This window comes from Rhea pennata, chromosome 32 (genome assembly GCF_028389875.1).
Source record: "Rhea pennata isolate bPtePen1 chromosome 32, bPtePen1.pri, whole genome shotgun sequence".
In the NCBI taxonomy this organism is placed as follows: domain Eukaryota; kingdom Metazoa; phylum Chordata; class Aves; order Rheiformes; family Rheidae; genus Rhea; species Rhea pennata.
In genome coordinates this window covers 391,350-418,332 of record NC_084694.1, presented here as the reverse complement: position 1 = coordinate 418,332, position 26,983 = coordinate 391,350, and the positions used below count along the sequence as shown (strand labels likewise).

Genomic DNA, 26,983 nt, shown 5'->3' with positions numbered 1-26,983 from the left:
CCCCGCCCCGGGGCAGCGGGTCCTGCCTGGCTCAGGAGTGGGGGTCTGCTGGGGGGGGGTGGAGTGGGGCACCCCCATCCTCCAGCCCCACCGTGCCCCCCACCAGGGAGCCCCCCCACCCCAGGGCACCTCGTGTCCGTGGGGCTCGGGGGGACGTATGCATGGGAAAGGATGCTGCAAGGCAGAAGGGGGGGGTGAATCCAGCCCCCCCACCAAGCCCAGGGAGAGGCACTGGTTCGGGCCCCACCTTGCACAGCGCTTTGGGGCTAAAAGACTCTTTATTGGACAAAAGCATGCAGTGTGCTGCCCTCACAGCCGCTCCGCGTCAGGGCGCCGCGGCGCGGGCCAGGTAGGCCGAGCGGGCGATGGCCGGGCGGGCGCTGGCGCCCAGCCGGCGCGGCCGGGCGTACTTGCGGAAGACGGCGCGCGGGCTGGCGGCGCCGGCGCGGAGGGCGGCGCGGGCCAGCGCCGGGTGCACGGCGCTCACCTCCTCCTCCCTGCAAGGAGAGCGGGCGTCAGCGGGGCCCCGGCTGCGCCGGCCCGGCCCCGGCCCCCTCCTACCTGTACAGGGCCGGGGGGGCCGGGGGGGCGCCCCGCAGCCCCTCTTCCTCCTGCAGCACCCGCTGCGCCAGGCACAGGGCGGCGGCGGCCAGCAGCGCCGGCTCCAGGCCCACGCACTCAGCCTCCAGCAGCGACAGCTCCAAGAAGTAGGCGGCCAGCTGGGACACCTGGGGAGGGAGGCGGCCGTGGGCGCCCGTCCCCCCGGCACGGGGCCCCGGCGTCCGGGCGCCCCCCGCGCTCACCTCGGGGCCGCAGCCCCCCAGGGCTGCCAGGAGCCGGAGCGGGAGCAGCGGGCTGGTGTAGTGCAGCTCGAAGCGGAGGTGCCCCAGCAGCTTCCGCTCCATGCGCAGCAGCTCCCGGCGGCTGAAGGCGCCCGCCGTCAGGAAGCAGAGCTCGGCCGGCTGCGGGCGACAGGCCGCCGTGGGTGCCCGCCTTGGCCGCCCCCTCGGCGCGCCGCCGCCGCGGGGCCCGGGCGCCCGGCGCCTACCTGGGGCAGCGCGCTCTCCTCCACCTTGCAGGCGACGAAGAGGCAGGCGAGGCCGAGGAGCTGCAGGGTGGGCGCGCGCACCCGCGCCACCGCCATGTAGGCGTTCATCAGGTGCACGGCCAGGTAGAGCGTCTCGTCCGCCAGCCCCAGGTACTCCTGGGGGAAGGGGGTGGGGGGACACGGGGCGCTCAGGGGGCCCAGGAGTCCTGGGGCTGCCCCCGCGCCCCGCGGGGCAGGTACCTACGTGCACCTGGACCAGCCAGTCCACCACCAGCGCCCGCATCTCGGCCGTCACCGCGCGCAGCACGTCCCAGCTCCGGAAGACGTGGCCGGACCGTCTCTGCTGGGCGGGGGAGAGACGAGACGGGCCAGGGCTCCCGCGGGGCTGGGCGGGGGGCCCCGGCGTCCTGCTGCGGCCCCCGGTCCCGCTGCGCACAGAGGGGGGGAACGGGCCGCGGCCCCGCTCACCATGGCGAGGGCGAAGATGTCGCCGGCGTAGTCGTGCTCCGGGGCCATGCCCACGCTCACCAGCGCCCGCGCCAGCTCCTCCGCCGGCGCCGCCGGCATCTCCCGCGGGGCCCCCGGGCCTGGGGCAGGCGCAGGGGTCGGGTGGTGCCGAGCTGCCGCGCAAGGGGCCCTGGTGTCCGGCCCCCCCCCTGCCCCGGGATCCCCCTGCCCCAGGATCCCCCCCTGCCCACGCGCACCTCTCGGGGGCCCGGGGCTCTCCGCAGCCTCCCCGGGCTCCAGCGCTGCCTCCGGTAGCGGCCCAGGACGGGTCCCCCCCGAGCCGCCGTCCCCTGCCCTCCCCAGAGCACCAGCACCCGGACGCCTGGGCCCTCAGCTCAGAGCTTCGCCGCTCGCAACGGGGGACGGTTCCCCCAGCACGGCAGGAATCACTCGGAGCAGGGCGGGAAGCAGCACTCTGCCCGGGGGGCTAATTAAAGCCTCGTTAGTGGGGGCAGCTGAGGCCAGCAGGGCCCATCAGCCCTGAGCGGCCAGACCCCGGGGCCAGGGAAAGGAGGAAAACAGCCCAATTCCTCCAAAAGAAAAAAAAAAAAAAAACAAAAACATTTTATTGCTTGTACCGTACAAATACAAGGGTGGGTGAAAGCGGCCGGCCGGGCGCCGCAGCGCCTCACCGCGCCGCGGAAGCCAAAACACCGAATCTCACGACGTATCCTACGGGGTCTCGTCTCCCGGCCCGGTGCCGCGGCAGCGCAGCACCGGCCGCGGCCCGGCCGGAGCGCCCGTCGTTTAAGTTAACGCGACTCCGTTCAGGCAACTAGAAACTAAGTAAGAAAAAGCAGGTTGTCGCCTCAATTCCTCCCTGCTCAAAAAGGCAAAGGGAGGGACGCCGGGCATGGGGCACCGCCGGCCGGGCCCTGCGGAGGGCGATCCGGGGGGACGCGGGAGCCCGGCCCCGGCCGGGAGGGAGGGACGAGGCTCCGCGGCTGCTCCCGGGGCTGCAGGAAAAGGCACCGGGTGCAGGATCCCACCTCGAAGTCGGGCGGAGGCGGCCGGAGGCCTCCGCGCGGCGCTGCCCCGAGCAGAGCCGCGGTCCCGGCTGGGCTGCGGGCGGCAAGTCCAGCTTGTCGCAGCCCGACGCGCCGCTGGTGCCCGCGGGCGGCCCGGCCCCTCGGGGAGGGGAGCGACTCGGCCGTGCGAGCGCCCAGCGCCCGTGCCGGGGCAGCCCGGCCCGGCGGGGAGTGCCGTCACCCCGCGCCGGCGCAGCCCGGCCCCGGCTCCCGAGGAGGCACCGCGCACGCACGTGCGAACGCGCCGGGGAGCGTGCGTGCACGTGCACACGCGCACACGGGACGGGTGAGAGCGGGCCGGCGCCGGGGCACGCGGGCGGGCTGCAGCCTCTATCGAAACGCGCCGCCGGTGAGGGGCCACGCGTGCGGCACGAGGCCCCGAGCGCCGGGAACAGTCCGTGCAGCTCAGATCCATTGCCGGCAATGGAGCCGCGCAAGGAGGAAGTCGATCCCGATGCTGGCGGTCGAGGAGGTCTACGGAGCGGGGCCGCCGCCACCCCGCCGGCACTCGGCGATGCAGCCGGGGTCGACGGCTCTGCTGTCGCGTCCAGGTAAAAGCGCCGCTGGCCAGGGCTGCTGGGGAAGGACGCCCTCCCCGCGGCCGTGCCCCACTGCGGCGCGAGCGTCCCAACCCGGGGCACCCGGCCCCGCGCCCACGAGCCTTTCCACAAGGCACGGGGAAGGCAGGAGGGCAGGGTGGCAGCCCCGAGGCCGTGGCGGGCGTCCTGCGCCGGCAGAGGCGCCGCCCTGCTCCTGGCGGCACCGACGCTCCTTGCTTTAAGGCAACGAAGAAGAAAAACTATTGCTTTTACAATCGCCCACGTCTTCGATGGGTTCCGGCACGGGGCTGCTCCGCTCCGGAGCGCCGATCCTCGCGGGAGGCGAGAGGCAGGGCTGCCCCTCTTCCCCTCGCCCCTCCGCGGAGCGAGCCGGCTCCGGCGTGGGGGCACTTGTGCTGGGGAAGAGGCACAGATCTGGGGGCACTCTGCGTGTTTTGCAGTCCCTGCGGGTCCCGAGTTGTGAAGATTTAACAGGCCACGGAAGGACACGCACGGCGCTGGTGGCACGAGGTCAGCGTCCTGCCCCACCGCCCCCAGGCGCACCAGGGCGGGGGGCTCGCCACCCCCCACCAGGGCAGCCCCGGCAGCGGGTCATGTCCAGCAGAAATACCTCGACAAAATGAAAGTCACTGTGATTCAGGTGGGAGAGGTTTCGGTTATATAGGGTTTGTCTCCGCAAACCTCCCTTTCCGTGTTTGAAATGCCAGCGTTGGGGCGAGAGCCCGCTGCTCCCGGCGGGGCCGGCTGGGCACGGGGGCTGCCGGCGTTTCCAGTGAGAGAGGCCATGGAGGGGTGCTCTGCGGGGATGCGGTCATTCAAAAAAGCTGCAAGCACTTCTAGGAGTTTTTTTCTTTTTTTAAAAAAAGTAATAAAATAAAATAAAAGCAGTCCTACACTAGGGAACGAGGCACAGCGTGGTGCCAGCTGGAGCAGTGTAGCGAGAGCACTTTGTTTGCAGCAGTACGGCTTCCAGAAGGCGATGCCGCTGTTCTCGCAGCGTGGCACGGCGCCCGCGAGCCGGAGCACGGGCTGCTGGGGGCCTGTGTGCCCGCAGCCCCGGCATCCCAGGGGACTACGGCACCGAAGAGAAATCCACCTGACCAAACCCAAAAATGTCCTGCCCTCCTTGGGGCCCGAGTCCCCGCTGCAGAAACACTGCTGGTTATTCTCGTATGCTGGCGGAGTACGAGAACTGGGGGAAGTGCGTCCGCTGGTCGTTCTCCAGTGAGCCCATATTGTCATCTGAAAAGCAGGAGATGGGAGAGGTGTTAGATGGGGAGGGGCTGCCGAAGCCTTTTGGTGCATTTGCAAGCCTTCCCCCTCCTGCCCGCCCTCCATGCTGCACGGACTGCAACCTGCAAGGCTAAGGAGGGAGGACGAGCTGGGCTGCAGCGGAGAAGCCAGTGGGGATGACCAAGAACTGCCTGTGAAGCACCTGGGGTCCCTCCCGCCATGCTCACGCAGCAGCTGTGACTCTGAGCTTTAATAAAGGTGCAGCAGCCACACCACCCAGGCTGAGCACGCTTGGTCACAGGGAGGTACTTGCCACACGCCTTTGGAGATGCCTACTGGCATGAGGGGAAGGGACGCAGGCGACATAGCCGAGCTAAATCCAGAGCTGGGAGCTCACTAGACATGTCACCCAAGCAGCAGCCCTGCTTTCAGCCTGGCTGGGGCATCCTTGAGCACTCACATCGATCTGGTGGGGTGATAGTGATGGACTGTGCAGTGAACTCGTCATCAAAATACCGTGTATCGATTTCGGATGTTACTTGTGGCTTGAATGGAGGGACCAGCTGAGGAAGAAGAAATGCCAGGCTCAACACAGCACCACGGATAAATTCACTTCCAGATGGTCACAAGCTTTCAGCGAGGCAGAAGCGCACCCTGCTGCATACTGCCCTCGTACCTTCCAAACCCACTGCTGCCATTTAGTCCTTTTAAAGCAGTCGCAATTCCTTCCCTTCTTACCTTTTTCTGAACCACATCCTGCCAGTTGATTGCAGCAAAGAAGCGGTGCTCCATCACTTCCTTGGCATCGTTGGGACCTCCTCCTAGCCTGTGGGCACAGAGATGCGTGTCTCTACTGGTAGTAATGCTGCAGTCCTGCCTGCCTGCCTGCCCCAGGTTAACTAAGGGCACCATTCAAGCTTGATTTAGGATGATTTCAGCAAACAGGGCTAGCTTCAGGGCTCAGGTAGGCTCAGAACATGCCCAAAGACAGTTTCTCAGCTGCCATAATCTAATTGCTTCCACTGAAGTGACTGCACCCTCACACTCCGAGGCCTCTCCTAGGGACAGATGGGAGCTCTGCTGGGGCAGGTAAAGCTGTAGAGCATCAAGGACCCACAGGCCCAGCTCTGCTCAGCAGACCCTTACCTCTGCTTGGGATCCTTCTTGAGCAGCCCAGCCAACAGGGACTTGGCCTCAGGGCTCAGGGTTCGGGGAAAGCGGATCTCTTCCATAAGGATCAGCTCAAAGAGGCGTTCGTGGTCCTGGTTGTAGAAGGGGAGCCGACCACACATCATTTCATACATGACAACACCCAGGCCCCACCAGTCCACGGCACGTCCGTAGTCATTGTCCTCCAGGACCTGTGTGCAGAAGATGATGGGAGGGAGCTTGTGAGCCTGCAGGGAGCAGAACTGGTTGGCAACACGGGTGTGGGAACAGCCAACCTGCTGAAGTGCCCATGGCAGAAGAGAAGGGTTTCTGTAAACCCATTTCTCTAAATACAGTCACCCCACTATGACTACTACTTTAATGAAAGTAGAGCTTGTCCTTTAAAAGCCCTGCTGAAAAGTTAGGATCTCAGGCCTTTGGAATAGCCTTCAAGAAAACAGCTTTCTTCCATCATTTGTTCCCACCTCAGATTCAAGAAAAGGCTGACAGTGTCCAGGGAAACTGAGCTACAGGAGTTCTGCTGGAAGAGGCTGGAAATAGAAGCATCTGGAGGAGCTGCTCAGATCTCTGCCACCCCACAAGCAGGGTGATGCTCCAGCTGCCCCACAGCCCGCGTGCTTCCTGGGCTCACGTCGCAACAGTGGGAGGGGACAAACAGCAACACACAATCAGCACAGGAAAACCAGTGCACTCTTTGGGCAACACTCTCCATTCAACACTTTGGTCACAATTTATCTAGCCTGTCAGGTCTATGGGCAAGACCTCTCCTCCAACACCACAACAGGGCTCTGGTTTTGATGAAAACCTTGCTGCAGTAAGGCACAGAAGGGGCTCTGACTACCTCTGGAGCCAGGTACTCTGGTGTGCCACAGAACGTTTTCATGGTGGCGCCGTCTGTGATGCCTTCCTTGCAGAGCCCAAAGTCTGTGATCTTGATGTGGCCATCTTTATCCAGCATGAGGTTTTCGAGCTGAAAGGCAGATGTGCAGAGTGGTTTGAACCTGAGCACTGAACGCAGAGCACGAGAATACGTTCAGATTAATGCTCCTCAAAACATTCCACTGGGCATCTGGGTCTCAGTGAATCCCCAGGGCCGGGCACAATGGTTATGCCTCACTTTGGCCAGCTCAGAAGGGCTCTCTGATGGAGCTGACCTCCAGCTCTGAGCTTTGGACTGGTCCTTTGTCCTCCCTCCTGCTCTAATACATCCAAATACACCCCCAGCCCCACTTAGAGAGATGTTCACTGACTTTTCCCCATTGCCTAAGAGATTCAAAAGGGGAATATGGCAGCCCACATCAGTTCATCGTGATGTTTCATCAGTAATCCTTTGAGGCCTGTTAGCATGATTTTCAGGGGTTTCTGAGCACTGACTCCAACTGGAGCTGAGAATAACTCTATACCCCAGAACAACAGTCCCATGAGAATTAAGTGTCAATGCTGACATAGATAAAGCTGCTGTTTATCAACACTGCTCCTGCCTTGGTGGTACCTTTATGTCTCTGTACACCACGTCCCTAGAGTGCAGATACTCCAGAGCAGACACTATTTCTGCACCATAGAAACGGGCCCGGTCCTCCGTGAACACGCGCTCTCTTGAGAGGTGGAAAAACAGCTTGAGAAAAAATAAAAATAAAACAGAACAGTAGCCTGTCAGTAAGTGCTTAAAACAGCAAAACCAGGGCTAATCGCTCTCAGCAGCTCTGAGTACACAGATAATGCGGTCATATGTGTCCTAAGCTCCTTGCCTTGAACATTCAAAATATTTACAGACCCCTGCTGCTGGCAAGAATGGCGCGCACACACTCAAGGAGAACATAATGCTTTGCTTTATATGCACAACTGAGAGAGATTCACAAACACAGGGGCGCAATCAGTGCTGTGCCATCATCTGTGTTTCCCTTCGCAAGAAAAGCACATTATGAGGCAGAAAAATAACGCTGGAAGTGATCCCAGGGCAGAACTCATCACGGCAGGCAAACTAGCCATCAGCCAGCTATTGCTGCCAGGGCAATCGCACCACCTCGGACAAACAGGTCAGGCCTGCGAGCATGATGCTGTGGTGTCCGATATCCTCCCTCCCAGGGGAGGGCAGGAGGGGTGCCAGTGGTAAGCACAAGAGTCCTGGTTCCTTACCTGGGTGACTTGTTTGAAATAGGAACAGCCCTGTCTGCAATATTGAGTGCAGGAAAGCTGAGCTCTGAGCAAAGACAGCCTGCAGGGAGGAAGGGGGAACACAGAGCGGGCCAGGGAATGGGCTGGGGGACAGCAACATGTTCGACCTTGCAAAAATACGTGCCAGTAAGGGATTTGACTGTTGGCTATAAATACGCAGGGGAATCACTGAGGTGGTGGGGGTCCGTGGAAGTGAAATGCCATTCTTGCAGCAACATCCAAGAATAAACTTGCCACGAATGAGCCGAAAATAGAAATTCAGCCACTGCTTGCAGACATCACCCTTTGAAGCTCAGGTGAAGCATCTGGTCCCCGAGCCCGGCCCCCCGGCCCGGTCTGACTGGTCTCATTTACAACCTGCTACCACACCTCACCTCTCCTCCATTGGCATATTCCATGACGAAGCACAGCCGATCGTTTGTCTGGAAGGCGTATTTCAGCGCCTGCAACAGAAAAAGTCTCTGAGAAAATGCACAAAGGGCTGTGGCTTTGCATTTCTAGAGGTACTGTAAAGAGGAAAGTGTGGTTATGCGGGCTGCAGCTCTGGCAGCTCGCCAGCAGCTGGGACAATAAATGGAGGAAGCGTACTCTATGCTTGCCCTGCTCTAACACTCTCTTCCCAAGCATCTGCTGCCGGAAGCCACTGTCAGACCTGGGACACTGAGCAAACAGGACCTTTGGTCTGATCAAAGTCTGGGTGTTCTCTGGGACAGAAGGATCGCAGCAAAGTCAGAGCTGCACTTAAATTCCTGCCACTTCCCCAGAGGCCACCAAGAGTCTCTTGATAGTGGTGGGCAGGGCTCCCTGCATACAAGGGACCAAATCTCGCCTTGCACAGGAGAAGGCCTCCTTCTAACGGCTGTCAGCAAGGGGCCCAGCATAGGGATGCTCTCTGCAAGCTGGAGGCCTAACAGATCACATCCCAAAAGCCTCGCCAGGGAACAAGAGCTGAAGGCTGCTCACGGCACTGTCAAAGAAGGCACAACATCAAAAAGGGACTTTTCAGGTCATGCCAGGCATCCCGTTGTGCTTCCTCTCCCTGCTCTGAAGATGGCATTTGCGAGACGTGGTCCCCGCTCCCTCAAGGCCACCGGACCACAAGCCACACTTACTGTCAGGAAAGGGTGCCGGGTATTCTGTAACACTCTGCTCTCTGTAACTGTGTGTGCCACTTCATCCTGTACGAGGAAGGGGCAAAAGGAAGAGAAACTGAGCGCTGCACCTTTCCATTTAAAGCTGCTCAACCCCCTATTTCTGGAAAATCAGAGAATTCAGACACAGCTGATACATCAGCTGCTAAACATTCTAGTGATGACCAGAAGAAATCAGTACTGGGATGAAAACACCACCCACAACTGGATAAAGCGTTAAAGCCCTGATATCTGCCCAAGCAGTCTGAATCACTGTCGTGCGTATGTAAACCAAAAGAGAACGTCTCCACGGCAGAGCTAGCACTGGTGACCAGCCCCAGGCTCAGCCTAGACAAGGGGCCAACCTTTGCACAGGAAGCTCTGCCCCATCTTTGTCCCCCATCTCGCATTTGTGGCACGCCCCACAGCCCTCTGTGCTGCAAAGCTCAGATTCTTTCTGAGTCAACGGGATCAGCTGTAGGAGAATGCATCTGTCCTTGCTGCGGAAGGGCACTGAATTCCCACCGCCAGCCTCGCAACAAACCTCCAAATGCAGGTTTCATCTTTGCCTTTCTGAACAGTTAAGGAGACTGCAAAAGGCTTGGGTAGGAGCCCAAGGTAGCTACATGGCAATGCACCCCAGAAAAAGGTGAGTGAATGAAAGAAAACACTAAAGAGAAAGAGCCGTACACAAAACAGAACATGCAATGTTACCTAACTGTACATTACAACACATGCTTGCAGTTTTGAAATAAGAATAGTTCTTGGAATCCCCTGACATTTATAACAAATCATGAGCTGGCAATCATTTGGAATCTTAGGAAACATATTTTGAAAGCGATCCCCTAAGCCCCACCAGCTCCAAACTCTCCCCCACCCTGAGCCTTTGCTCGGCACATACTTTCGCAATGATGACCTCTTTCCGTAGGATCTTCATCGCGTAATAGCGTCCAGTGGCCTTTTCCCGCACTAAGATCACTTTGCCAAAAGTGCCTTTTCCCAGGAGCTTCAGGTAATCAAAATCATTCATAGTCTGATGAAAAAGACAAGATGGAGATGAGAGTTCACAGTGTGGGCAAAGGGGATCTGAGAGAGGACAGTTCTCACAAGCTGTTCAGTTGAAAACTTAGATCTATTTCACCCCCAACTATCATGGTAATGGAGCTAGGAATGAAAACCACTGGGCTAAGGTTTGTCCCACTGCAAAGACAGCACCAGGTTCAGACCAGAACTGAATGGAACTGGCACCTGAGCCCCTTGGTGCCAGAAATGCACATCAGCATTGCACAGCAGTCGTCTTTCCCTTGTCACAATCTATCATCTCCCAGTATGGAGCAATCACACAGGTTCTCACTTGCTTCTGTGCCAACAACGTGATAACCTGCTCCACAGCTGGCTACAGCAGGAGCAGGCTTTGTGCCAAGAGTGTAGCCAGGACAGCAGGAGCGTAAAGGACAGCTGCAGATCAGGTCACCTACCCCCACCTTCCAGCCTGTGGAATTTCAGCTCGCCTTCCCTGAACAAGGGCCCTTGGTTAGCAGGGTTGTTCCAGAGAAGGCCTCCTTGGGGCCTCTGTGCACTCCCAGCTGTACTTCAGGAATTCCCAGGTGCAGATTTGTTAATTTTTCCAGGTTGACTCAGTGGCAAAGCACTCCCTGGGGGCATCCCACCACCCCTCCCCCCAAAAAGGACCGAGCTCTGGGTGCCTTACTGCTTTTGCACGTGTTTTGCTCACTGCCACTTCCATTTCTTCAGCTCCCGTGCTGTCATTAGGGGAACCACACTTATAATCCATCGTGTCTACTTCCGGCTCCTGGTTCTTTAAGCTGTTTGCTACAGTCTGAATGGCTCGCATCCACTCTTCTCTAAGGAGAGAACAGACTCAGTAAACACTGCTGCACTTCGCTCGTTGTAGGGCAGACACTTTGGGAGGGCACAGGATGGGGAGGTGCTGAGGAGCACATCGCTACAAGGAGAACCGCACCCTCCCTTCAGTCTTCTGCAGCAGGTAGAAAGATGGCCTTCGCAGCCAACAGGTTTCAGGGTGCTGAGTTTTACCGGGCTACAGCCAACATGATACGTTATTTGTCACTTCCATGGATTTTGTAATTAACAGAGAAACCGTTTTTTTTTTTTCCCCAACAATATTAGGTGGCACACAATGCCTTCTTCCCAGGGTGAGAGGACCTTGTTCCCAAAGAAAAGGAGCCATTCCAACTACTCCCTACACGAGGAAGAGAAGAGGAAGCCCACAGGAGAAGCATGGGAGCCTGATGCCCAGACTCACTGGGGAAAGGAGCCTTGCTTCCTACCACCCTGGGCAGAGCTGCGCCTACCGCTCTTCTGGAGAGTCCACATGGAAGGTCCTTTCAATGACTGTTGTCCACTGCAAGCATCGAATGACAAAAGTGTTGGGCCGGGGCCGTTCCGTCTTCATCAGCTGGCACTCTGGGAGGGTAAAGAGGCAGGGGATCACTTTGGGACCAAAGAGATCGTGCCTTCCTCCTGACTCCAGGGAACAGGTCCCCTAAGGACACTGGAGCTGAAACCACCACCCAGCCAACCCTTCCGAACTCTCAGGAGTCCCTGTTCAACGCCAGCTTGTCACTACAGGCTCACGTGCATCAAGAGCGCTGAACACGGCTGCACTGGATGGGCTGACCTACCTGCTACCGAGAAGTTGTTCAGCGGTGGCAAGCTGTGATCGGACGTCTCAGGCCTCTCCTTGTAGCCGATGAAGGAACCATCACTTTTCAGCAGGAAATACCTGGGGCGCCACGTTTTAATGTATTCTCCTGCAACAGAAGGGAGGAGGGCCAAGGTGACCGCCTGCCCCAGACATTGAAATGCTTCCCACTGCTGGTGGACAGAGGCGTTGCTCCAGAAAGGAGGGAGCTGCTGCTCTGCTCTCTCTGCCTTTGTCATTCACAGCCACGGGCTGATTTGGGGACAACCACAGCCACATGTTCTCACCCCTTGCTCATGCACAGCACTGCTCAGATGCATTCCAGCGACACTAGATTCTCTCCAAATGATTGAAAGACCATTAAAGAAAGAACCCACAGGTTCTGAGTCCTGCAGCCCAGCAAGCATCCACCCCTGGGGAGCTGGTGGAGGGAGGTGGATGTTGCAAGGGCCTTTGGCAACTGGAGGAGACATTGTACAAGAAGGACCCTCCCCAAGCATACAGGTGATGCCATTGCCGGGAGAACCATGATGGTGAATTAGGTGGCTATTTTCCTTTTATGCTATTTGGAAATAACCCTTATGCTACTTCCTGGCTTTGAAACTCTCCATAAATCAGCTAACTACTGCTACTTAAAAGAGGCATGAAAAGGAAGCAGAGGCAGGCTCAAGCGTTACGTTAGCTCAAAGGCAGCAAATCCCAGGATTTACACTCCAGGCCTCTCTCCCTGGCAGCTGTGGCCTTGCAATAAGGGGCATAGCGCAGAGCACAGCTTTGCACTTCCCCATGCCTTCTTTGAAAGCCCAAAATCATCCCAAACCAGCCTCCACAGAGTGCTGCAGCAAGGCAAGGCTGCTGGCAACTCAGCACAGCACTGCAGGTACAGAAATAGCATGGAACAGAGGCCTGGCTTCACCCCCTCGCCTCCCCCTCCTGCTCTTGGCTATATTTGTCTGCAGGAAGGAGGAATCTGCTAGCCCCCCAGGGCATGGAGAACACAGACACGGGTCTATCTGGCTAGACTTCTGGGGAAGCAGGCTGGAGAAAGCCAACTGGAGGAAGATAGCTTTTAGACCTGCCCCTCTGCTAGCTCCTTCTGCAAAACGCCCTCAACAAGGAAAGGAAAAATAGAACCACCTTCAACGCTGCTAAAAATAACCCCCCACACGCATGCAGCTGCTACAATGCCTCGGTGCTCCCAATATTCTGTGAACACTAAAAATAAAAGGTCTGTGTGGGGGTCTCATCAAGGATGCAGGGCAGCATGCCACAGCGCAAGCTGTACCCAGGCTTGCGTGAAACATGGCTGCTGCTTGCACTGTTTCAGCAGCCACTGCTTTGCAGGCTGTGTTACAAGCCACACCTCTGGGCAGGCTAAAAGGTTTGCAGGAACACTTGGAGATCGTCTTCTGGGTTCCCACACCTACAGCAAAAAACAACGCTGCCGGAGCGTTCGCTCACAGCATGGATCAGACCTCGCCAAATACCGACACAGCAGAGATGCTCCTTGCGCTGAGCTGCCAGGCTGAGCCAGGAGCAGACGAAAGCTTCCTCCAAACACCACTTCAGCCAAAGGAAAGACTTCCCAGGCTTTGGATCAGGCCTTTGATACCAGGCAGTGAGGCTCTGGCACACCGGCCAGCTCACAAAGCCTGGAAGGGAAGCCACGTGGTGCCGCAGGCTGCCCCTTTCCCGTCTATCCATGGCATCCCAACGCGTTTGAGTTGCCTTCCACATGCCCTATTCGGGGGAGGGAAGGGATGGATTTGCCTGGGGGGAGAGGGGAGCCCCCTGCACTTGCGCTTGTGAAAGGTTAAATCACTGGTAACTTGAAACCAGAGCTCTCCTTTTCCAGTGGCAGCTGCAGTACAGGGTTCCCCGCAGTGACCTGGCCTTGGAGGGGTGCCACCACCGAGGCAGGCAGCACTGGCTTCCCAGCTCGCCGCTAAGCTGGCCAGGCCTCGCGAAGCGGTGTCCTAGCTCTTGCGCACCACAAGGATTTATCCTTACCTCTCTTGTGCAGCCAGCCCTCCTTGATGACCGAGACTTCGTTCATGATGGTGCCACGGGCTCTCGCCTCCTTTCCGCGGCAGGACCTGGGAACCAGCTAATGCCACCAGCTGCAGGAGGGGTGGTGCAAGCAGATACAACCTGTGGGAGAAAAGCAGCACTTGCAAGATCTGGCAACAGCCCGGGTGCAGCCAGCAAAGCTCCTCCAGGGTTTCACCAGCTTCTGCCTGCCCTTCCATCCTTTCAACAGCAAGATGAAGCTGCTGCTTCAAACTCGGTAAGTGCTCTCCAATCAGCTCCATGCAAGAGCAGCTTCACCAGATGGTAGGGGAGCACGGGATGCCTGGATTCATGCTGGCACCGCCAGACTCCCCCTACTCTTCTTGCACGGCAGGGATGTACCCCGAGAGATGCTCTCCTGCTCAAGAGATCTTCTGCAGCAGCAGCGCAGGGCCTCAGCTGGACGCTCAGGTATGCACCAAGTCCGCACACGTTTGTGCCGAGCAATCTACGCAAGCCCACAGGGAAGCAGCGGCTTTCACGCTGGCAAGGGGAGGCAGCCAGCTTCAGCACGAAGCCACCCCCACGCGACGATTAAGAACTCCCCCACTGCAGCAGAGCTGGGTTTCATACACATAAATCAAAAATAACCAGGCAGCAGGACGACAAATGCAGCTGGAGATGAAAGGATGGATGTGGAGCCCCTGGACTCCGGCTCCCTGCTCAGAACCACCTAGGTGTCTGCACCTCTATTTTAAATGTCCCTTTCACCCTTATCTCGCCACAACACTATGTGCTACCATCACAAATGATAAAAAGCCTTGGGAGATAAGAAACACTAATTGCACATGCTCAGATCAAAGACGCTGCTGGGGAAAACACAGGCACACCACAGGCGAGATCCCTTACAAAACAAACAGCTAGAGAAAAATTAATCGGAGTCACCTGACGGGATTAACTCCTGGGGGCAGAGCCGGCCCAAAACCACCGCCAGAGAGGGACACGGGGAAAGGGACTCTGCGCAGAGCGCGCCAGGACGCAGCCGGCGAAGGGGAGCCGAGGACGGGAGCACGCCGGGAGGGATTATCGCCCCAAGAGCGCGCGTTGAACCCGCGGGAAGCTCCCTGAGCAGCAAGCCCGGTCCCGCGCGCTCCGGAGAGGGCCCGCCGCTCCGTCGCCGCTCCGCGCGCAGGGGCCCGGCCGCGGCCACGAGCTGTCGCGGCCCCCGCGCCAGAGCGGCCCGGCTGTCGCCCCGCGGAGAGGCCGGGAAACCCGCGGCGCAGGGCTGCGCTGGGGCTTAGCGAGCCCAAACCCGCGGAAGGGCGCTCCCGGAGCCGACGCGAGGGCAGAACGCGCGGCGCGCAGCCAAGAAACGGCGTGGGAAGGCAAACGCAAGCGGCCCCGCGCGGCCCACAGGCTTTCCGGCATCTTAATTTGCCGGACGCCCGGAGATCAAGCGCAGTGCCACCTCCTCCGGTCCCCAAAGTCACCTTGGGCTCGCTCCCGCTGGCCCGCCCGGGGTCCGGCGCAGCGCGACCACCGCGGAGCAGGGAGCGCCGGGGCAAGGACGTGCAGCGTCGCGGCCTTTCCAGCCGCATCCACCCTCGCCTACGCAGACCAAGCCGGCGCGGAAGACAGCGGACCGAGCAAGAGGCGAGCGGGAAGAGCGGGGCCGAGCTCGCCGCGCACGAGCCGGAACGCGAGGCCGGCGACGAGCACGCTGCGAGCGCCGAACCGCGCTTCCGCAGGCGCAGCGCCCTCCCGCCCGCCCCGGCTGGTTCACGAGCGCGTTGGATCTGACCCAGCGTCCGAACCTCCCAGCTAATTTAAAACGTCAGCTGTTTCACCTGCAACGCGCCGTCTCCAAACTATTTCCCCTGCCTTCGGTCTCACCTTTAAAGCTCCCTCCTCACGCAAGGCTGCACGCACATCCCGCCTCGCCAGGCGCTGCGCTCCCCGCCGCCGGCGATGTTTCCGGAGGGGACTGATTCGGGGGAGGCGGGGAGAGGAAGGGAAGCAACGGGTGAAATGTCACGGCCTGGCTGTTTGCTCAGGCTCCCGGGAACCGCGAGCGGCAGCAACTGGTGCTGCGGCTGCTCCGGCGCAAAGCTCCAGCCCATTCAGCGAAAGAGCTGCATGCCTCGCCAAGAATTCCTTGGCGTCACAGACCTTCTCCCCCTGCCAGCTCTCCAAATCGGCTCAAGTACCCTCAAATCCTGACACTTTCCCCTGGGAAGTCGCGGGCGATGCGGTACAAAGCTTCGCCCCCTTCACCCTGGCACGCGAGGGCGGGCAGAGCAGGCGGGAGAAGGGGAAGGGTCCTCCCTCGCTCCTGCTCCCCCCGTTCACCTCTCCGACGGGCCGGAGCGCTCACGGATGGTCCCTTTTGGAAAGCGTCTTCCCATCAGCTTCCCTGACGCCCGAGAAAACCACACAGGAGCATCACAGCTAACACCAAAGGTCACAAGGGGAAGAACTTGCTTTCACCCCACGGCAAATGAGGTCCTGCCACAGCTACATCACATTCCCGAGCAAAACCAAAGCAAAACAGCAGCCGAAACCTAAGTGTTGGGCACTGCTGCACAGCCTGGGGGGCCGCAGGCACAGGAGACGCAGCTCTGGCAATTGCAAGTGCTTGGGAATCAAAGTACGCTGCTCTAAGGCTAGTGTTATTTGCATCACTCTATCAAGGGAATAAAATAAATAAATAAAATCCCCAGAAGCCAAAGACAACAAGAGTGTCTCTGATACACTTACCAAGCCCTCTGAAAGCAAAAACCGCTAAGCAATCTGCTTATGGCTGAACCGAGCCTGGGAGAACGGCGGATGCAAACCCCGAGGTTCCCCATTCCTGGCTCTGAATTCGGACCCGGCACTCTCGCTGCTGGGTTTCCCCTGGCAGAGCGTTTCCAAATGCAGCAGAACGGCAAGGAGCACTTTGTTTACAAATAGGATACACAAACGGAAAACGAGCAACCCAGCCCTGGGCGAATACAGCATCTGCAAGCCCTCCCTGCACATCCCGAGCAAGGAGAGCGGTGAGCGAGCCCAGCCCGCCGAGGAAGGGGATTTCAACCTACAGCCGCTGCCAGCGCGTAACGGTGGACAGAACCCAGCGACGGGGGCTCCGCGGAGAGTCGCGGGCGGGTTTATACAAAACCACCGCTGCGTGCTAAGCAACGGCACACAAAATCCAGCAAACAAAGCCGGGTGTTGCAATCGGGTTTTGCTCTCGGACGTAACAGCGCTAAAGGTTCAACAAAAACGCCGGATGTAGTAACAGCGTTCCCTCTCCCGGCGCGCTGGAGGCTGCTGCTCGCGGGTGACCCGCTCTTAGAGATTTGCCCAGAGAAAAAAGTCGAGATCAGTGTTTTACAAAGGAAAGAACAACCTGAGCCCGTTTTGATGAACAAGGAGATCAAAGCGCCAAGAAGTTGGTTAACACTGTTCCGAGTCGAGCGCTGAGCTCGAGCCAAGTGCCGCCTCCTAGATCAGCAGCGAGACGGCTGGGGAACTCGGGCTGTCTGCTGTAAAACGCCGCCTCTGACGGCACGCATCCCGAAGCCCTTCCGCTCGGGGGGAAAGCGCAACCCTTCACCCGATGCAGCCAACCTCCCCACCACCACCACCACCATCTCTCCCTGAACAGGGGCACCGAAAGCTCTACTGCAACGGATTTGCAGCAGAGCAACGGCTCCGGCCCAACGGCAAGCATTAATCTTGGAAGATTATCGAAACTGGTCATCAGCAGCGATGCTTCCAGGGTGCTGCAGGATTCCCCAGGGTCTCGGGGCAGCCAAGCCCCCGAAGGGGCAGCCTTTGCTGAGGGCTCCATCCACAGCGGCTGCTCGGCGGAGGTGGCTCTTGCGCAGGGCCGCGTCTTCTTCCGAGCTTAGGGATGCTCAGAGTGCCCAGAAGCGGCAAGATCTTCATTACAGCTAACCAGGTGCAAACCAAAACCTTTCTGAAGATGGCAACAGAGAAACACAGCAAGGTCGTAAGACAGCATTTAACCAGTCTGGACCTTGTATTTAAACCATCACAACTGTGTCCAAAACACAGGCAGAGAACTTAACTGCTCCTGCGCTGCCGGGTTATCTCCCTTTGGGAAACGCAACAAATCACACGATCATGCCTGGCCCTAGTTATACCTGTGGCCAAAAAAATAAGTCACAGGAGAACACAGTTGCACTTTCAGAAGCTTGTAAGGCACGTGATAGCTTTTTTAACACTGCTGAAACCCAATCTGTTCCCCCAGCACCTCTCTGCCAGCCTCAGGGCAGCCCACACCACCATCCCCGTGGAGCCAAGTACGAGCACAGCGCAGGGATGAAGGCGGATTTGCGTTAATATTCCAGGCTGTGGATTTCAGCACGGGCCAAACGTCCGCCGGGGCAGCTGCCACCGAGCGCGGCGAGCCGGAGCACCGATCACGTCCTAAACCGCGGTGCCCAAATCCGGCAGGGCCAGCGGCCAGGCTCCCTCGTGACTTAGGGGCTCCGGGCTGAACCACCCAAGACTCCCTCCCCGGGGAGTCTGCGATCGCAGACCGGTCGCTGTTTATCCCCAGCCCTTAAACAAGCCTCAGCGCCCAAGTCCGGCACCTACACCCGTGCCTACAGAAAGCGTTGGCGCTCAGCGGTTTCTGGCGGCCCGATCCCGCGAGCGAGCCCAGCGCCAGGCACGGTTGCACAAGCGGGGCCCAGCGCTCCTGAAACTCCCGTGGGGGTTTTGCCACCCTCCGCCCTGCCCGTACGGGCGGCCGTACCGAGCGCGAAGCACCGAGCGGCTCCAGGCTGAGGCACTCGCCAGCCCGCACCCTCCGGCATTTGGCTCCTTTCTTGTTTTTTTCTCCCCTTGTTTCCAAACGACTGCCAGCCTCGGCCAAGTTTTGAAAAAACCAGGAGCTACTCTCACATCAAAACGGCTAAAGCCCTGAGCCAGGAGCCCGTGACAGCGAGGAATCGGCCAGCAGCAGGCCGCGCGGCCAGGACCGGACTGTCGATTTTCGGATGGGAACAAGCTACCGTTGTCTCAGCTCTCATGCTCCCAGCTGAGCCGATCCCCGGACAGATCCCCCCCCCGGACAGGGGCTCTGGCAAACCGCTCGCCTACGTAATTAAATGGGAAACAAAACAAAAACATCGCTGCAGAAGAGAAGCACGGAGAAGGCCGGGTGGCACAGGATGTTTTCAAGCGGGAGGCATCGCTCCGGTATCGCTCCCGTTATTCACGCACGAGCGAGGCTGATGACACGTTTTCTGGAAGAGGCGGCACAGAAACGCGCTGGAATTGATTCCCGTGCTGTCCCGAAGAGGCAGCGGGCGAGATCGACTGCAACCGGCGTCCCGCAAGGATCGGAGAGCCGGACCAGAACCATCACTAATGGACAGGCCACAAACAAGATCACAAGACGGGCTTTAAAATCACAGTAAAGGTTACTAAAAACAGCCCCCCAAGGCAGTGATTTGCCAGGTAATCTCCTCAGTCTGCAGTATTTTAGGGTCACAACAGCATCAGCTCATTCTGCAGCACAAAACCCGCCTCCGATCTCCTGGAGATCGTCCGAAGGCTAACAGCACCCACCTCACGTTATCCAGGCTGAGCCGGGCCGCCGCTTGTCAGCCCCCCGAGGAGCAGAGAGACGCTCCGAATTGAACAGCGCGGGACAGCCCGGGCCAAGCGACCGGCGAAAGCGAAACGGCTTCCAGAGCCGAAGCGGAGCGGGGAGCCCGCAGCGAACGGCTCGGCCGCAGAGCTGCGGCGCGCCTCGGCGGAGCAACGAGCCCGCGTAATGTGCCCCAAATTGCCGCAGCATCCACAGGCGACTTCTGCCTTGGAAAAAAAAAAAAAAAAAAAAAAGCCATAGATAAATCACCAAGCTGCCTGCAGGCTCTGCTAAAAAACTCAGTCTCCAGGGAAATAACCTCAGCAGTTGGGGCTGAAAAACGCCTTCGACAACAGCCTGCTCGGACGGCGCAGACTCGGGTCAGAGCGCTTTACCGGCCGCTGCCGCCTAAAGCCTGCTCGGTCCCAGGCGACGAGGAATTCAATTGCTCCTCTGCAGCTGCAATTTCCCAGCTAAAGGCCTGCAAAGTCAATACGTTCGCTAGATCTACAGGATTTAAATTAAAAAAAAAAAAGAAAAAAGAAAAAAGCAGTAATGCTTTTGTCCTCTGAAGAGGGGTCTCCGCTTCGGGAAGGGCTCGGGTCGGCCACCTCCTGGTTTAAGCAACTGTCCAAGCGCTGTACGAAGTCTACTTCGCACAGGTATTTCAGAGCCGCAAATACCTCAACAGACCTGATCTCTGCAGACTGGATGTGACACACAGCTCCCGTGAAATGGGTCAGTCCAAGCACAAGTGCCAAGCAGCGCTAAAACAGGCACCGAGTCCCCTTAACTGGAAATTTGCAGGCAGCTCCATGGTCAGATTTAGAATTCTTTCCATGCTGGAAGCATACACTGAAACTAACTGGTAAGATAAGGAAAAACAAGCGGCACTGGGTAGACTTGCTTTCTAACTCCTTGGAGGAATAAAAGTTGCATTGACAACTTTAAGACTCCATGACTGATGGTTCACCTGAGCATCACCAAAGCAATGACAGTCAACTTGATCGTTAATGACAGCTTCAAAGGAGAAGGGGGTGGGGTAGCCCCTCTCCCCATCACGAAGCAGAATTCAGTCATCACGACTAGGTTTGGGAGACAAAGACATCGCCGAAAGCAACGTGCCCCTGCTCAAACCCACCCCACCGCCGCACCAGCTGAAGGGATGCGCCGAGCAAGCGTCCTCAAGTGCCTGTTAACGGCTGCAGAAGGAAGGGGCAGGGAGAGCCAGGCCCTAGTTATTACTTACGCCCTCTCCAACCAAGCTAAGAAGTTTAAAGTGAAAGCCTGAAGTTGGTATGACCGACCGTCTGTCTGCAGGTACAGCTCTGCAGAAGACCATGCACGGGCACCGTGGCTGCTCCAGCGCACAGCCCTCTTGGCACAAATCTGTGTCCACCAGTGATTTAAACCAGCGGTCTGCAGTCTGGACAGCAGCAACCGTGTTTGAGCATTCGTTCCTCCCTGGGGCTGCACGCGAGGGCTGGCCTCCGCAGGCGCGCAGGAGCACAAGCGTCTTAAATCACCACAGCAATCACCAGGGCACGTGTCGGCTGGAGTGAAGCAGAGGACGGAGGCCGGCGCAGGAACTCGCGAAACACCTGGCTCCCAGTCCCACATCTGCTCCATCGCTCTGCACATGTTGTTAAGGGAAACCTCCATCTGCAGGGGAGACTTTGCCAAGCGGATTTCAGGACTATGTGTGGCCACACGCAAGAGTCCGGGAGATTCAATAGCAAATCTCAAGTGAAGATAAAGAATCTCCATGCTGTAACTAAGAGGTCCTGGGTTTCAATCCAGGACAGAGAGAGAACATTAGATCCCAAGGAAATAAAGAAAAACAAATAAACAAATAACACTTGACTCTGGATATAAGTCCTTTCTTTACACAAGACACATGGCAGCATCAAACAGTAAAAACAGCAGAAACAAAGGTGTGCCAAGCTTTGCAACAAGCTCTCAAAGTTGCCTTGGTACCCAACAAACGAGATGGATCAACTCTCCTCACTACGAACCTGTCCCTGTTCACCATCCACCCCTGCAAACCTTGGCTGGAAGGGCACAGGGCAGCCCGGTCAGAGAAATAAGACCAAAGAGATGCCCTGTCTCCAGCTCCAGTGCAAAGCGAGTGACCCAACAGTCATGACTGCACCATCAGCAAGGCACAAGCACAGGGCAGGACCATCCACAGCAGCACGATGGAGCCGACGTGACGGGTCAACGCTGAGGCTGGGTCAAGGCTTGAATCTGCAAGCTGAGACAAAGCGCAACGAGGTGCAGCCACCACATCTGCTGTCGGTAGCCATCCCCACGTTTCAGCACGGCCCATTACGCAGTTGGTGCTGAAAAGGCAAATTTTAAATGCCACAAATGTCCAGGGATTTCTGGCTGCAGAAGAGGGACCACACGCTCTGGCAGCACGCTGTTTATCAGTGGAGAACCCTCAATCCAATCGTCTGTGCAAACACTCTGCGTGTTTAGCACCAAAGTGTTATTTCAGAAAGGAGAAGTGTGGCCTAGATAAAGCACCACACAAGGAGAACCAGAACTCTCGTTAGTCTTGAGCCTGCCACCCTCCGTGCTCCCAAGATGGGCGATGGCTGTACGACCTGGGAACCAACTTCCAGCTTTGCAGCACAAGCCCCAGCCCAGTCCGTGCCTTAGCTTCCCATTCGCAAGGGGAAGATCCTGCTCTCCCAAACGAGGATGCTATTATATTTACGTTGTTCAAGACACACAAAAGCTGCCTTACAGGTGCCAGTTAATGCTTTGTGCCGTCCTCTGCATCAAGGACACACATCCAAGTCCAGCCAAATGTATTCCCACCCACCCGCTCAGACCACCAAGCGGTCAATTAAAAACATCTAACCCAGGTAAACATGGCCAGGAAGTGACACACACTGCAACAGCCTGCCTAACCTTTATTACTGATGTGCAAAATATCCAGCCCGGGACAAGTCAGAAGATGTGTCATTTCTTACTGGCCACATTACAGAGCTAGTGCGTTTCCAAGCCAGCTTTTCAGGAACTTAAATACCGACTGCCTCTTTCAACACTGATGCCTATCAGATAAATACGCTCCCATCGCACCCGAGTAGGCTGAGCTAGTGGCGTGCGGAGGCTGCTGTAGGCTGAGCCTTTGAATTAAGCATCAGAGCAAAGCAAATATGTTGTTTGCAGCAAGCTCTGAGTATCGCTCTTTGCCTCCAAATCTAAACGTTCCCAGACATTCAGACTCACAGCCCAGATTTGGGATTTTCCCAAAAACTGGGAGACTTGATGGCCGAGTGCTGGGACCTGGAGCTTTTGGCCCCTCCCAGACTGGAGATTTCAAATGCTGCCGCAAGGATGCAGGAGATCCCTACCTGCTCCCCTCCACGCACACTTCGGGCGCACGAAGCAGCCCCCAGACTAGAAAGGATCAGGGCTTCTCTCCCCTCCTGTTTGAGGCCAGATGTGAGGCGCCGAGCTGGACGGCAGATGAGCCCCCGCCAGCTCCACTGTGGCGGGGGCCGAACACTGGAGCCGACGAACCGAGGGCTGATCGGCGCCGACAGCTCCTGCGTTCCAGCATTTGCCGTGGGTCACGGTCTTGGCCAGAGCGCGGCACAGCGTAACCGCTGCCACCAGGGAAGCGGTGCCACCTCTGTGTCCCACACCCTCCCACCGCCTCCAACACGCAGCTCCACAGGAAAAATATCCCGTCCCCTCCACCCACCCCTCACCGGGACGCAAAGCGGCCGCAGCTCTGCGCTGAAATGGGAAGGGCAGAACAAGGACTGAAGCGTTTGTAGGAGAATCACGGGGATAAACCCAGTCTTTCGGATCTGCTGGAGTCACTGCAAGCCCCTGCGCATTTGTCTAAAGCTTATTTCCCGATCGCGCCGAGGGACAGCGGCCTCGACCCCTCCGCAGCGCTGGGGCGGCCGATGACCACGGGTAGCACACGAGCCACACGAGCTGCTGCCGCCGCTCACATCCCTTCGGAAAGGCGACGCTCGTGCAAACGGGCGCTACCGACCCGCCTGCCCAGCCGGACCAGGCAGCACGTGGGGACGCTCCGATCCGCCGCGGCGGAGAGCAGCGGGCGCCGCGAAGAGATCCGATGGCCGGCACCACGCAGGTTACGGGAGGCCTCTGTTTTCCTGCTCGTTCTTTGGTCTTCGAATTCTCCTGTACCGTCCCCATGGCAAAGCCTCGTGGCGTGTTTTGGACTTAGATCAGCTACGATTTCCTCCACACTGCACAAGGAGCACACATTTCTCTGAGAAACGCAGAGATTCGACCTTGAATGCATTCTCTGTCCCAAATGCAGAAGAAACTGTTTCATTTATATCTTACCATTTCCCCCCCCTTCTTAAATTCTTTGTCCAAGCGTTTCAGTTTCTCTTGCAGCCCCTTGACTGTTCGTCACTTAGGGACTATTAAATGCAGTAATCCTGGTCGCTTTCAGAAGGGTCTTGGGGAGCTGGGCAGAGCCAGCCACTCCCCCCCCCAACACACACACAAGGTGGGGTTCATTCCTACTTGTAAAATGAGAAAATAAAGACGCTCAACTCAGGGTTATGCAGCAAGCTCGTGATGGAGTGGGGGGAAAAAAAAAAGAAAGAAAGAAAAAGATGATATGCCCCGACTTCCTCTCGCCAGGGCTTATTACCAAACCTGCTCCCCTCAGCACGGAGCACAATCCAGATATCATTCCTATGCCCTCTTTCAACTGACTACACATCCCAGACAGCCAAGATATTGGCCTGAAATTCAAAGGAGGGCTGAGAGAGAAGCATCTGCAGAACTTGCAAAAAGCAGTAATATGTACCCAATACTGCTTTTTTTACCTCTATTGCCATGGAAAACAGCAAATCCCATCCAAGTCTCTGTACACCACCGTGACTGTCCTTTCTGTACTTGAAAAGCTCTGATTACTCATCTTGCTACTATAACTGCCCTGCTTGAATTAAAAGCAAAGGCACCCAATTGCTTATAACTGGCTCCTGATTATATTTTTACGCAGTTACCGCATCTGGCCAAGCTGAGGCTCTTGAGCCCAGAGATCTGGCTTGTGGCATGAATCCGGCTGCGCGCTCCTCCAAGACAGAGTTGAAGCTTACACCAAGAATACTCAGCATCTAAGGAGAAGAGGCTTCCCTCAAAGGCTCTAATATCATATGAAATAAACATTGTTGATAAAAAAAAACAAACAAAAAACCGTCACTGTTTTCTTATACTTTAAGGTAATCATGATAGTGAAAGAATCATGGTTCAGGAATTTCCAATAGCCTGAAGTGCAAAACTTCACTGTTTACTCTGCCTCTTGTCTCCTAAAACCCAAGAAAGTCCCATTTCAGTCCCCTCGCCATCCCGCGAGCGCCCGAGGAGCTGCAAATCCTGACACAACCCTGCTGATGGGACTGGACGCACCTGCTGCCCCCAGCAGAAACGAGAAGCCGGAACAAGCGGAGGCTCCTGAATGCCTGCTTGTACATCTGAACCCACTTGCAAGCTAGCACATAAGTGTGTTTTCAAAGCCCTGACCACTACACTTAGCTATTTTTAGCAAGGGCCACAGTTTATTACATGGCTTTGCTCCACTGACACAAAACCGTATTTTCAGTCGAGGGATTCTGATCACAAGATAGAAGCCACAAGAGTGGTTTCCAGGCATACACCAGAGCACAGAGATAAAAAATACAGAACTTGTGCAGTTTGGGTGCATTTAAGTGTTTAACAACACTTTATACCAATTGAAAACAAAGCCAAAGACTAGCTTTAAAGATTTGCATCTCTAACTGCCACAGCACACATCCTGTCCTGTGGATGAACGGCGAGGAGCAAATGCTTTCAAAGGAGCTTTGAGCAACAGAAAGGACACTTCTCCAGAAGCGCCAAGGTGCCAGGCAACACTAGAAGTGCAGCACCCCTCTGCAAACGGCACTGTCCTAACCCCATCCTCGAGGAGCAAAGCACGAAGCAATTGGAGAAATAACCGCAGCGTGCACATCTTCCTCCCGTGGTACCAAGGGAAAGGCAAAGACGGTTTTCTAGCAGGGCAGTGGGGGACAGGCACCCACCAGGCTCCGCTCCAGGAGCGCTGCTGCCCCAAGCAGGGGCTGCTAGCGTATTTAAACACAGACAAAACCCTCACGTGTTCCTGTTCCGGGGCTGCCTAGAGGGAAGCGGCCCCCTCGGCACCTTGGGGATGGGACGGTGCCTCCTGCCAGAGAAAGCGGTACCAGCGCTGGGAAGAGGAGGGTCGGGCAGCACCGCTCCTCCCCGGATGGGGAGGGAGTCTGATGCCCCGGCACAGCCCCCCAGCTGCAGCCCCCCCATGGCAGAGACCTCCGCCCCAAGGCTACCAAACTCCCCCCCACCATGGCAGGGCCGCACAACTACCTCCAAGCCTGCAAGGATCCCCCAACCTGGCCCCATAAAACAGAGCCCCCCCAGGAGCCCCCCCTAGTCCAGTCTCCTTCAAGGCAAAGACCCCCGCCCCAACCCCACACACCTACAAGGAGCCTTCCCCCAAGCCTGCAGCCGAGTCCCCCCAAACTGCACCCTCCAACACCAACCTCCATGGCTGAGGTCCCCCCCCAGCCTGCAGGGCCGCCCCTAATCCAGCCCCCCCATGGCTGAGGCCCCCCCAGCCTGCAGGGCCGCCCCTAATCCAGCCCCCCCATGGCTGAGGGCCCCCCCAGCCTGCAGGGCCGCCCCTAATCCAGCCCCCCCATGGCTGAGGCCCCCCCCAGCCTGCAGGGCTGCCCCTAATCCAGGCCCCCCATGGCTGAGCCCCCCCCAGCCTGCAGGGCTGCCCCTAATCCAGGCCCCCCATGGCTGAGCCCCCCCCCCAGCCTGCAGGGCCGCCCCTAATCCAGCCCCCCCAAGGCTGAGCCCCTCAGACAGCCCCCAAGAGCCCTCTAATCCGGGCCCTCACGGCAGAGTCCCCCAGCAAGCCCCCCCAGCCTACAAGGCCCTCACAAATCCAGCCCAGTGGCAGAGCCCCCCCCCCCCGCCCCATCGGTGGGTGGTTCGCTCCCCACAGCACCCCTCTTCCCCCCAGCTAGAGGCGGGCGGGCACATTCCAGGTTAAGGGGGGCCGCGCCCCGCCCCCCGCGGGAGGCGCGGGTGGTGCGGTCCCCGCGGCGCCCCTCAAGAGCCGAGCGGGCCCACCCCGCAGCGCGGGGGAGCTCCGCCCTCGCACCCCTCCCGGGGGGCGCGGGTGGTGCGGTCCCCGCGGCGCCCCTCAGGAGCCGAGCGGGCCCACCCTGCAGCGCGGGGGAGCTCCGCCCTCGCACCCCTCCCGGGGGGCGCGGGTGGTGCGGTCCCCGCGGCGCCCCTCAGGAGCCGAGCGGGCCCACCCCGCAGCACGGGGGAGCTCCGCCCTCGCACCCCTCCCGGGGGGCGCGGGTGGTGCGGTCCCCGCGGCGCCCCTCAGGAGCCGAGCGGGCCCACCCTGCAGCGCGGGGGAGCTCCGCCCTCGCACCCCTCCCGGGGGGCGCGGGTGGTGCGGTCCCCGCGGCGCCCAGCTGGGAGCGGGCGGGTCCACTGCGCGCGGCGGGGAAGAAGCGGTGCCGGCGCCTCACCTGTCATGGACACCGCAGGCCCGGTCGGCTGCCGTTACTCATCCTGGTCCCGACGGGGCCCCCCGCTCCGCCTTATCAGGCCCGACGGCGCCCGCGCTCCCGGAAACCCCGCCCCCTCCGGGCCCACGCACGCAGGAAGCGGAGACAAGCGGGGGGGGGGGGGGGGGGCGGCGACGAGGGGGACGCAGAGGGAAGGACCCCGCTCGCCTCCCCGGGGCCCCACTGCGCACGCGCCGCACGGCGACGCGGAC

The 26,983-nt window shown here is 58.5% G+C and overlaps 2 protein-coding genes across 3 annotated transcripts; both read right to left on the bottom strand.

Moving 5' to 3' along the window:
* Positions 1-325: 325 nt before the first annotated feature.
* CCNP (cyclin P) lies at positions 326-1,615 on the bottom strand. Its single transcript, XM_062598183.1, has 6 exons — positions 1,517-1,615; positions 1,293-1,388; positions 1,049-1,204; positions 804-962; positions 568-728; positions 326-530 (listed from the first exon to the last, which is right to left on the bottom strand). The coding sequence occupies exons 1-6, from the start codon at positions 1,613-1,615 to the stop codon at positions 326-328; spliced, it is 876 nt and encodes a 291-aa protein (XP_062454167.1).
* Positions 1,616-2,103: 488 nt separating this feature from the next.
* On the bottom strand, positions 2,104-26,829 carry AKT2 (AKT serine/threonine kinase 2). 2 transcript variants are annotated; one of them, XM_062598214.1, is made up of 14 exons: positions 26,733-26,829; positions 13,548-13,688; positions 11,518-11,646; positions 11,188-11,299; positions 10,563-10,716; positions 9,753-9,884; positions 8,834-8,899; positions 8,096-8,164; positions 7,039-7,161; positions 6,388-6,516; positions 5,523-5,737; positions 5,115-5,202; positions 4,837-4,939; positions 4,214-4,385 (listed from the first exon to the last, which is right to left on the bottom strand). In XM_062598214.1, exons 2-14 carry the CDS (start codon positions 13,591-13,593, stop codon positions 4,306-4,308), a joined length of 1,446 nt encoding a protein of 481 aa, XP_062454198.1. In that variant the 5' UTR covers positions 13,594-13,688; positions 26,733-26,829; the 3' UTR covers positions 4,214-4,305. The 2 variants fall into 2 exon arrangements, with proteins under 2 accessions (XP_062454197.1, XP_062454198.1); XM_062598213.1 differs by lacking the exon at positions 4,837-4,939 and having other exon boundaries at positions 2,104-4,385.
* Between the last annotated feature and the right edge of the window lie 154 nt (positions 26,830-26,983).

Bases quoted from the DNA above. Each gene is read 5' to 3' on its own strand.
- CCNP (XM_062598183.1), bottom strand. From the start codon at position 1,615: ATGCCGGCGGCGCCGGCGGAGGAGCTGGCGCGGGCGCTGGTGAGCGTG. The intron at 1,389-1,516 runs GTGAGCGGGGCC...CCCGCCCAGCAG, and splicing joins ACATCTTCGCCCTCGCCATG to AGACGGTCCGGCCACGTCTT. The intron at 963-1,048 runs GTAGGCGCCGGG...TGTCGCCCGCAG, and splicing joins AGGAGAGCGCGCTGCCCCAG to CCGGCCGAGCTCTGCTTCCT.
- AKT2 (XM_062598213.1), bottom strand. From the start codon at position 13,593: ATGAACGAAGTCTCGGTCATCAAGGAGGGCTGGCTGCACAAGAGAG. The intron at 9,885-10,562 runs GTAAGGCACCCA...CTTTTTCATCAG, and splicing joins GCAAAACACGTGCAAAAGCA to ACTATGAATGATTTTGATTA. The intron at 5,738-6,387 runs GTAGTCAGAGCC...TTCTGCACACAG, and splicing joins CAGAGTACCTGGCTCCAGAG to GTCCTGGAGGACAATGACTA.